This window comes from Sciurus carolinensis, chromosome 11 (assembly GCF_902686445.1).
Source record: "Sciurus carolinensis chromosome 11, mSciCar1.2, whole genome shotgun sequence".
NCBI lineage: Eukaryota > Metazoa > Chordata > Mammalia > Rodentia > Sciuridae > Sciurus > Sciurus carolinensis.
The window spans coordinates 123445599-123456991 of NC_062223.1; the positions used below are offsets into that span (position 1 = coordinate 123445599).

Consider the following 11393-nt stretch of genomic DNA (forward strand, 5'->3'; position numbering starts at 1 on the left):
CATTTTTTTTTATCATTCATCCATTGATGGATACCTAACTGGTTTTATAATTTGACTACTGTGAATTTTGCTGCTATAAATGGATATGCATGTATCACTTTAGTATGATGTATTAGTCGGGGTTTTCTAGAGGAACAGAATCAACAGGAAGTATGATTATAAAAAGGGGGATCATTAGATTGACTTACTAGATCAGAAGCTGGATAGTCCACAATGGCCGTCTGCAGTTTGAGAGCTGTAAGAACTAGCAGCTGCACAGTCCAAGACACAGAAGCTCCAGAACAAGAAAGATCAACTGAGACCAAGGCTTCTGGAAAGTACCTGGAGAAATACTGGCAGAGTCTACTTTGGAAGAGTGAAGAAGAGAGAATCTGACATCCTCAGATGATGGAAGCTGCAATCAAGAACCTGCTCAAGAAGAGTGGAGCTTGCATCTGCATCTGCTTCCTTGTTCTTCAAGCTTTTATTCCATCCTATTGGGCGGTGCAGCCCACGCTTAGGGAGGGGCTCCACTTCAGTTCCTATCCCACATTCCAGTCATTCCCAGACACGCCCTTATGGGCACACCCAGAAGCCTCTTAAACATCGGCATCTCTTAATCCAATCAAGTTGACAATTCAATTTAACCATTACCTATGATGACTTTAATTCTTTAGGATAAATATTGAGGAGTGGTTAAGCTGGATTATATGGGAGTTCCATGTCAAATCCTTGGAGGAAACTGCATGCTAATTTCCATAGTGGTTGTACAAATTTACAGACCCACCAATACTGTAAAAGTGTTATTTCTCTCTACGACCTCTCCAGCATTTGTTATTGTTTGTATTCTTGATGACTGCCATTCTAACTGGAGCAAAATGGAATCACAGTGTAATTTTGATTTTTATTTCCCTGATTGCTAATGATGAGGAACATTTTTCATATGTTCATTGGTCATTTGTATTTCTTGTTTTACTTGGGAATCGATCTAACTAAAGAGGTGAAAGATCTCTAAAATGAAAACTACAGAACATTGAAGAAAGAAATTGAAGAAGACCTTAGAAGGTGGAAAGATCGCCCATGTTCTTGGATAGGCAGAATTAATATTATCAAAATGGTCATACTTCCAAAGGCACTAAACAGATTTAATGCAATTCCAATTAAAATCCCAATGACATCTCTCATAGAAATAGAAAAAGCAATCATGAAATTCTTCTGGAAGAACAAAAGACCCAGAATAGCCAAAGTAATCCTGTGCAGGAAGAGTGATGCAGGAGGTATCACAATACCAGACCTTAAACTCCACTATAGAGCAATAGTAACAAAAACGGCATGGTATCGGCACCAAAATAGACAGGTAGACCAATGGTACAGGATAGAAGACATGGAGACATACCCACATAAGTACCTCATACCATACAAAGATGCCAAAAACTTACAATGGAGAAAAGATAGCCTCTTCAACAAATGCTGCTGGCAAAACTGGAAATCCATATGCAGTAAAATGAAATTAAAACCCTATGCCTCACCCTGTAAAAAACTGAACTCAAAATGGATCAAAGATCTAGCAATTAGACCTGAGACCCCTTCACCAAATAGAAGAAAAAGTAGGCCCGAATCCCCATCATGTTGGCTTGGGAACAAGATTCCCATAGTGCAAGAAATAAAAGCAAGAATCAATAAATGGGATAGATTGAAACTAAAAAACTTTTTCTCAGCAAAGTAAACAATCAATAATGTGAAAAGAGAGCCTGTGGAGTGGGAGAAAATCTTTTCCACACATACCTTAGACAGAGCACTCATCTCCAAAGTTCATAAATAACTTAAAAAAACTTTATGCCCAAAATACAAAGAACCCAATCAATAAATGGGCTAAGGAACTAGGCAGACACTTCACAGAAGAAGATATACAGGTGATCAACAAATATATTAAAAAGTATTCATCATCCCTAGTAATTAGAGAAATGCAAATTAAAACTACCCTAAGATTTCATCTAACTCCAATTAGAATGACTATTCTCAAGAACACAAGCAATAATAAGTGTTGGCGTGGGTGTAAGGAAAAAGGCACACTCATACATTGCTGATGGAACTGTAAATTGGTGTAGCTACTCTGGGAAGCAGTATGGAGATTACTCAGAAAACTTGGAATGGACCTAACATTTGGCCCAGCTATCCCACTCCTTGGTTTATACACAAAGGACTTAAAATCAGCATACTACAGTGATGCAGCCACATCAATATTCATAGCAGCTCAATTCACAATAGCTAGATTGTGGAACCAACCTAGATGGCCTTCAATTGATGAATGGATAAAGAAACTGTGGTATATATACACAATGGAATATTATCCAGCCATAAAAAAAGAATAAAATTATGGCATTTGCTGGTAAATGGATGAAGTTGGAAAGTATCATGCTAAGTGAAATAGGCCAAGCCCAAAAAACCAAAGGCCGAATATTTTCTCTGATATGTGGATGACGATATATAATGAAGGGGGTGCAGGGGGAAGAGAAGAATGAAGGAATTTTGGATGGTGTAGAGGAAAATGGGGTGGGAGAGGGTGGGGGACGGAAAGATAGTAGAATGAAACAGATGGTATTACCCTATGAATATGTATGATAACATGAATGGTGTGAATCTATATTGTGTACAACCACAGAAATGAAAAGTTTTACCCCATTTGTGTACAATGAATCAAAATGCAGTCTAAAACTAAAAAAAATTTAAATAAAAAAAACAAACTAAAAAGGAAATACCTGTTTAATTCATATGCCCATTTATTAATTTGGTTATTTGATCTTTTGATGTAAAGAGTTTTTGAGCTCTTTATGAATTCTAAATATTAATCCTCTCTCGGAGGAGTAGCTAGAATAGATTTTTCTCCCATTCTGTAGGTTTTCTTTTTACATTCCTAGTTGTTTCCTTCACTGTGCAAAAGCTATTTAATTTTATGCCATCCCCTTCATTAACTCTAGGCATTATGTCCTAAACTTGGGAGTCCTACTGAGAAAGTTGTTGCCTGCACCCATATGCTGGAGTATTGACCTCAAATTTTCTTCTAGGAGTTGCGTAGTTTCTAATTCCTAGGTCATTGATCCATTTTGAGCTTCTTTTTGTGCAGGGTGAGAGATAAGGGCCTACTTTCATTCTGTACATATGGATAACCAGATTTCCTAGCACCATTTGTTAAAAAGACTTTCTTTTATCTGATGTATGATTTTGGCACCTTTGTGAAGGATCAAATGACTGTAGATGTGTGGGTTTTTCTCTGTGTCTTTTATTCTATATCACTGATGTATGTTTGTTTTTCTTTAATTTTTAAAATTTGTTCTAATTAGTTATACATGACAGTAGAATGCATTTATGGACTTTAGTATACCATACAAAAATGGGGTATAATTTCTCATTTTTCTGATTTTACCTGCTATAGAATCACATTGGTCATGCAGTCATATATGTATATGAGGTAATAATGTCATTTCTCTCTACTATCCTATCACCATATTCCCTCTCATCCCTCACTCCTCTCTGCCCAAAGTAGCTATTCTTCCCTAGCGCACCCATCCATTGTGAATTAGCATCCACACATCAGAGAAAACATTTGGCCTTGGTTTTTTGGGATTGGTTCATTTCCTTTGCATGATATTCACCAACTCCAGCCATTTATCAGCAAATGCCATAATTTCAATCTTTTTTAAAGCTGAGTAATATCCCATTGTGTATATGTAGCACATTTTTTATCCATTCATCTATTTAAGGGCACCTAGGTTGGTTCCACAGTTTAGTTCCTATAACCATTGAGGTGGACACATCACTATAGTAGGCTGATTTTAAGTACTTTGGGTATAAACCAAGAAGTAGAATAACTAGGTCATATGGGACTTCCAGTCCAAGTTTTCTGAGGAGCCTCCACATTGCTTCCCATAGTGCACCAATTTGCAGTTCCACCAGCAATGTATGAGTGTAGCTTTTTCCCCACATCCTCACCAACATTTAATGCTACCTGTATTCTTGATGATGTCTTTCTGATTGGAATGAGATAAAATCTTAGATTAGTTTTGATTTGCATTTCTCTAATTGCTAGAGATTTTGAACATTTTTTATTATATCTATTGATCAATTGTATTTCTTCTTCTGTGAAGAGTCTGTTCAGTCCCGTAGCCCATTTATTAGTTGGGTTATTTTGGCTATTCTGGGTCTCTTTTCTTTCCAAATGAATTTCATAATTGCTTTTTCTAGTTCTACAAAGAATGTCATTGGGATTCTAATAGGAATTGCATGGAATCTGTATAATGCTTTTTGTAGTATGACCATTTTGGTAGTATGAATTCTGCCTGACAGGAGAATAGGAGATCTTTCCATTTTCTAATGTCTTCTTCAATTTCTTTCTTTAACTATTTTGTAGTTTTCATTGTGGAGATCTTTCCCCTCTTTTGTTAGATTGATTCCCAAATACATATTTTTTTCTGAGTCTGTAGTGAATGGGGTAGTTTTCCTAATTTCTCTTTCAGTGGATTCATCACTGATGTATAAGAACATGCTTGATTATGGCTATTAATTTTATAACCTGCTACCTTGCTGAACTCATTTATTAGTTCTAGATTTCTGGTGGAATTTTGTGTACCTTTTAAATAGAGAATTATGTCATTGGCAAATAGTGATAGTTTGAATTCTTCTTTACCTATTTGTATTCCTTCAATTTCTTTCTTCCTTCTAATTGCTCTGACTACAATTTCAAGGATGATGTTGAATGAAAATGGTCAAAGATGGCATCCTTGTTTTGTTCCAGTTTTTAGAGGGAATGCTTTTAATTTGTTCACATTTAGAAATATGCTGGCTAGGGTTTAGCAAATATAACTTTCAAGATGTTAAAGTATGTTGCTACTATTCCTATTTTTCCTAGTGTTTTGAGCATGAAGGGGTGCTGTGTTTCATCAGATGCTTTTTCTGCATCTATCAAGGTGATCATATGCTTCTTGTTTTTAAGTCTATTGATATGATGAATTACATTTATTGATTTCCATATGTTGAACCAATTTCATCCCCAGGATGAATCCCACTTGATCTTGGTGCACTACCTTTTTAATATGTTTTATATGCAAATTGCTGGAATTTTGTTAAGAATTTTGTATATTTGTTCACCAGGGATATTGGGCTGAAGTTTTCTTTCCTTGATGTGTCTTTGTCTGGTTTTGTATCAGGATGATACTAACTTCATAGAATGAGTTTGGAAGGGTTTCCTCTTTTCCTATTTCATAGAATCCTTTGAGGAGTATTGGTATTAGTTCTTCTTTGAAGATCTTGTAGAACTCAGCTGAGAATCCATCTGGATCCGGGCTTTTCTTGGTTGGTAGTCTTTTGATGGCCATCTTGTATTTCATTGCTTAACATTTATCTTTTTAAATTTTGTATGTCCTCCTGAGTCAGTTGGTGTGAATCATATATCTCTGGAAATGTGTTGATGTCTTTGAGATTTTTTTCATCTTGTTGGAGGATAAATTTTCAAAATAGCTTCTAATTTTGCTTTGTATTTTAATAGTGTCCTTCATGCTATTTCCTTTTTCATCATGGATTTTTTGTAATTTGAGGTTTCTAGCTCCTTATTTTCATTAGTGTGATTAAGGGTTCCTTGGAGTCAGCATATTGTTGTGTCTTGTTTTATAGTCCAATATGCTAAGTCTATTATGTATTTTGATTGATGAGTTTATACCATTAACATTCAATGTTATTATTGAGATGTAATTTGCCTTCCCTGTCAAATTTTGATTTAATTTTGGTTCTTAATTTGACTTAGTTTCTCCTTTGACTATTCCTTTAGTGTAGTTCCTCCCTTTTCTGGTTTGCACTTTTTTCTTTTTTCACTTCATTCTCATGGAATATTTTGTTGAGAATGTTCTGTAGTTCAGGCTTTCTAGTTGTGAATTATTTTAATTTTTGTTCATCATGGAAGATTTTAATTTCATCTTCAAATCTGAAACTTAATTTTGCTGTATATAAAATTCTTTGTTGGCATCCATTTTCTTTTAGAGCTTGAAATATATTATTATTTAAGGACCTTCTAGCTTTGAGGGTCTGAGTTGAGAAATCAGTTGAGATCTAAATTAATTTTCCCCATATGTAATTTGTTTTTTTTTTTTTCTCTCATACTTTTAAGATTTAACCTTACTCTATATTTTAGTCATTCTCACTATAATACGTCTTGGTGTTGGTCTGCTCTGATTTTGTACATTTGGGATTCTGTAAGCCTCTTGTTTCCATTCATTCTTTAGGTTTGGGAAAGTTTCTGATATTATGTCATTGACAAGATTGTATCTGTGCTCCTTCATTTCTGCTCCTTCATCTATCCTGATAACTCTTAGGTTTGGTCTTTTCATGTTATCCCATAATTATTGGAAGTTCCATTCATGTATTCTTACCATCTTCTCTCTGTGGTCAAGTTTATTTTTAAGATTATACATTTTGTCTTCATTGCCTGAGTTCTGTCTTCCAAGTGGTCTAGTCTGTTGATGCTTTCCATTGAATTTATAATTTGGTTTACTGGTTCCTTCATTTTGAGGATTTCTGTTTGTTTTTTTAAATTTTTTTAGAATTGCTTTCACTTTCTGTATTTTCTTTGATTTCACTCTTTATACCATCCTTTACTTCACAGATCAGTTCAACTACATACATTCTAAATTCCTTCTTGGACATTTCTTGTGTTGTCAGTGGGTTCTCCTGTTGGAGCTTCTTGTTTTGTTTGGGACATTTCATTCCATTTTTTTCTTTTCATGTTGTTTGTGTGGGGGTCTATTTTCAATACAGATAGTTCTTTGATAACGATGAAAGATAAATAAATCTTAGATTACAAACATCTGCAAAATCAAGGAGAACTGCCACAGAAGAAAAACTCCAGACTCAGGTAACTTTTCTTGTTCATGGTTGTATAGGTTCTTAATTAATCATTTTTTAAAATATCTTAATATATATAATTATAGAAAACTCATATGAAGAAAAATTCCTGGCTTAGGGTAGTCAATTTACCAATTGACAAAACTGTTAAGAACTTTGGTAATAGAAACTTACATATCCAAATTAAAATAATAGAAAATGTAGTCTGAGAAGTAGAACTACCCTAGTCTGCTAAGGCTGCCATTGATTCATACAGTCTAATGAATATAGTAGGACTATATTGAGACCCTAGCTTCAATATATTTGGATGCACAGGAGGTTATGGCTTAAACATATGAATTTGTGGACAAGGGGAGCACAGTTCAGACCACAGTAAGAACTGTTGAGAAACTGAGATTAAAGTGTTTGAAATTATGTGTTCCTAAAAGCCTGAGAGATATGGGTGTTATTTCTTATTCTAATAATGTATCTTCAAATTGGTAAGATGGTTTGTACATGTCCTAAAATTGAATTCTACCCCTCACCTTTTCTCTTAGTCAGAAAGTATAGATATGAGCCAGGCACAGTAATGCATCCCTGTGATCTCAGTGACTCAGGAGGCTGAGGCAGGAGGTTTATGAGTTTCAACCACCCTGGACAACTTAGCAAGGCCTTATCTAAAAAGAAAAAAAAAATTAAAAAGGACTGGGGATGTAGCTTAGTGGTAAAGTGTCCCTGGGTTTCACCCCAGTATCAAAAAAAGAAGACAAAAAAGTATAGACATGGCCCCATCCTGTTTATATCACACCACCACCACAAGGGAAAGTATTACTATATTGTGTTTTGACCCATTTCCAACTTTTAATTACTCCCTTTGCTCAGCAACCTGCTTTAATAGTATTCATTCAGGTTATGGAATCCCAAGGGCTCCAAAGACATTTAAATTTCCACCTATGTGGAAACAATGTAGCTATTATTGTCTTGGAAAACATCTTTGCAGAAAACCAAAGCACAGTCAATTTTATGTAATTTATCTGGATTAATTTGCCTAAAAAGAAAGAACCTTGGAGATTATGGGAGAAGATTCCTGACCTTGGTTCATACTGTAATATCAAAGGAAGGTTTGGACTTTAAATCCTAGTTGGGTAGATGGGAATAGCACCAGACTTCCTCCTTGTAAGTAACACGAGTGTGTCTTCATTCCTTTTCTTTTCCTATTTGTTGACCCCTCTTTCATGCCTCATATATTCAGAAAAGGAGAAATTAGCAACTTTGGTTTACAAATATTTTGAGTTCAGGATAAAGAGGATCATGCAGCTGATGGGCACAAAAATATATCATGATTTGCTTGGTTTGAGAGAGTTTTCATTTTTAAAAAAATCATTTTGAATCTGGTCCATCAGCTTACAAACCCCATTTTTATTGTTACCCCTGATAAGCAAGAATTTGAACTGGATATTAAATGATTTTTAGAAAAGTGAAAATCCTATATGAGTATATGCCTGAATAGCTTCAGCTCTATTCTTTCTATGATATGTGATGGCCAAAACTTTAAAAGGTGATACAGATTTTGCAAAGCATTTGCCTTAGATCTTGTCACCTTCTGAAGGTACACAGAAAAATTCCAAGTACTCAGTGGAATGGAGTAAAGGGGGAACAGATAGATAATCAAGCTGTTTTACACAATTGTTTGGGAATATTGGGGAAGATTGTTACCTGAGAGTATCACGTTAAGTTATTGTACAGCACATATGAATGAAATCCAGTTTCTGCTGGACACTGATTGAATTCATTCTTTCATTCACCCTTTATGAAGGACCTACTCTCCTATTCTATGCCAGGCACTGCTGTTTGCATTGATGAAATAATTGTAAACATGAAAAAAGGATTTACTTTCTCCTAGGGGTGTGTGTGTGTGTGTGTGTGTGTGTGTGTGTGTGTTTGTGTGTGTGTTAGCTAGAAAGACAGATTCATTTTCATTGCTTAATAGAGAGGGAGAGGAAGATAAATGACCTTGAGGCAAAGTTCAGCAAGGTCAACAATGCCTACCATGCATCACAAATGCAGTGAGATGGAGAGACTGACCTCTAATTTATATGTTGATTCCCATTCTGCCATTCACTAGCTACCTTAAGTTAAAAAAACGATTTAGACTTTCTCCTGTGCAAATGTTTTCCTTACTATAGATCCACAGTAAAGGGCTATCATGAGAATTAAATGAACAGAGATCAATGTATAAGTGTTTTGAACTCAAAAGTAGTGATTGTTAAACCTTTCTTTATGACTCACTTTAAAAGGGATGAGCTATAATGCTGTCAGTAATAGTGATTGACAATTATACTAATTTCCCTCTTTTATGAGGAAGGAATAACATTTATTGTGTGGATCTTTATCTTCCCTTTAAACACCTTTGCTTTGCTTTTACAGTTTTCTTTCTTTTTTCTTTTTTGTTTCTTCTGGTAATGGGGATTAAACCCAGGGGCTCTCTCTTCACCACTGAGACACATCCCAGTCCTTTTTTTTTTTTTTTTTTTTTTTGAGATAAGGTCTCTCTGAGTCTCACTAAGTTGCTGAAGCTGCCCTCAAACTTGTGTTCCCCCTGCCTCAGCCTCCCAAGTTTCTGGGATTATGGGCATCCACCTCTGTGCCAGGCTTGTTTTTACATTTGTTTTTAAATGTTGTAATTAGAAGCATCTGCATTGGGGATTGGTACAACAAAACTATTTGCTGCCGAAACTATTAAGTTGTCTGTGGCAGTTCCATTCTAATTATAATGCCCTGAATCTTGGGGCACAAGCTGTCTCTCTATAACTTAGAACCCAAACATGCATTCAAATTTTATTTCCCCTGTAAGGTCACTCCCTGGAGAGTGAGCCAGGGCATCCTTCCTGTCCTCCGCTTCTTCTTCTTTCCAGGACTGACTCTCACGGATATGAAGAACAGCTCTGTGGTGACAGAGTTCCTCCTGTTGGGAATCCCACACACAGAGGGGCTGGAGACTTTGCTTTTTGTCCTCTTCTTGCCCTTCTATGCATGCACCCTGCTGGGCAATTTGTCTATCCTGATGGTTGTCATCTCTTCCACTCGCCTTCACACACCCATGTATTTCTTCCTGGGGAACTTGTCTGTTTTTGACATGGGTTTCTCCTCTGTGACCTGCCCCAAAATGCTGCTCTACCTTGTAGGACTGAGCCGGCTCATCTCCTACCAAGACTGTGTCTCCCAGCTCTTCTTCTTCCACTTCCTTGGGAGCATTGAGTGTTTTTTGTATACTGTGATGGCCTATGACCGTTTCGCTGCCATCTGCTACCCTCTTCAGTACACAGTGATCATGAACTCCAGAATCTGTGTAGCCCTGGCTGTGGGCACGTGGCTCTTAGGGTGCATTCACTCCAGCATCTTGACTTCCCTCACCTTCACCTTGCCCTACTGTGGTCCCAATGAAGTGGATCACTTCTTCTGTGATATCCCAGCACTCTTACCCTTGGCCTGTGCTGATACATCCTTAGCACAGAGCGTGAGCTTCACCAATGTTGGCCTGGTGTCTCTCATCTGCTTTCTCCTCATCCTTGTATCCTACACTCGAATCGCGGTCTCCATCTTGAGTATTCACACCACTGAGGGTCGCCGCCGCGCCTTCTCCACCTGCAGTGCTCACCTCATTGCTATCCTCTGCGCCTATGGGCCCATCATCACTGTCTACCTGCAGCCCACACCCAACCCTATGCTGGGAACTGTGGTTCAAATTCTGATGAATCTGGTAGGACCAATGCTAAACCCTGTGATCTATACCTTGAGGAATAAGGAAGTAAAGACTGCCCTGAAAAAAATATTGTACAGGACAGGAAATATCCCTGAGGGTTAGTAAGAGAATGAATAGAGTAAATGTTAAGATGAAGTGTTTTCTTTTTCTTCCTCAACTGCCTGGAAAAAGAGCAATTCATCAGCAAGAGTGCTCTTCCATCTATCTTATGCTTAACCTTATGCTTAATTTCTTTGCTTGAAGGTACCTGGGCAAATGGGGTTAACCCCTAACCTTAGGATGATGAAAAATATTGCATTACACACACACACACACACACACACACACAGAATCTGTTTCCATCTATCCACAAACTAATAATGTGACTATTCGTGTGCTAAAACACTGAATTGATTGCAAGGTTTCCACCTTAAGTACAGTTAATGAGAATTGCTCTTTTATCTATCTTATATATTAGATTACTAGGCAAGGTTACACTGGAAGAGTTTGAAAGCCTCTGGACCATGCAATCCTGATGGTACCCTTTAGGACTAAAAACATGACATATATTGTTCTTTCTACATACAACTTTCAGGTTCTTCAACACCTAAATTTCAGTCTTACTTCTATGAGATTCACTTAGGTTTTTTACATTTTTGAAGCTTCCAACATTCACTCTGTTGTCTACCAAAAATTTCTGTTATTTATAATAAAAAAAAAAACTGAGTCTGGGGACATAGTTCAGTGGTAGCACATGCATTTTGAGAGACCTTGGGTTTGATTCCTACCAGAAAGACAATCA

At 36.7% G+C, this 11393-nt stretch overlaps 1 protein-coding gene across 1 annotated transcript; it reads left to right on the plus strand.

Annotated features, from left to right (window-relative positions):
* The first annotated feature begins 9781 nt into the window (after positions 1–9781).
* On the plus strand, positions 9782–10714 carry LOC124960029 (putative olfactory receptor 10D3). The gene has a single exon (XM_047518552.1). The coding sequence runs from the start codon at positions 9782–9784 to the stop codon at positions 10712–10714; it is 933 nt and encodes a 310-aa protein (XP_047374508.1).
* Positions 10715–11393: the final 679 nt, after the last annotated feature.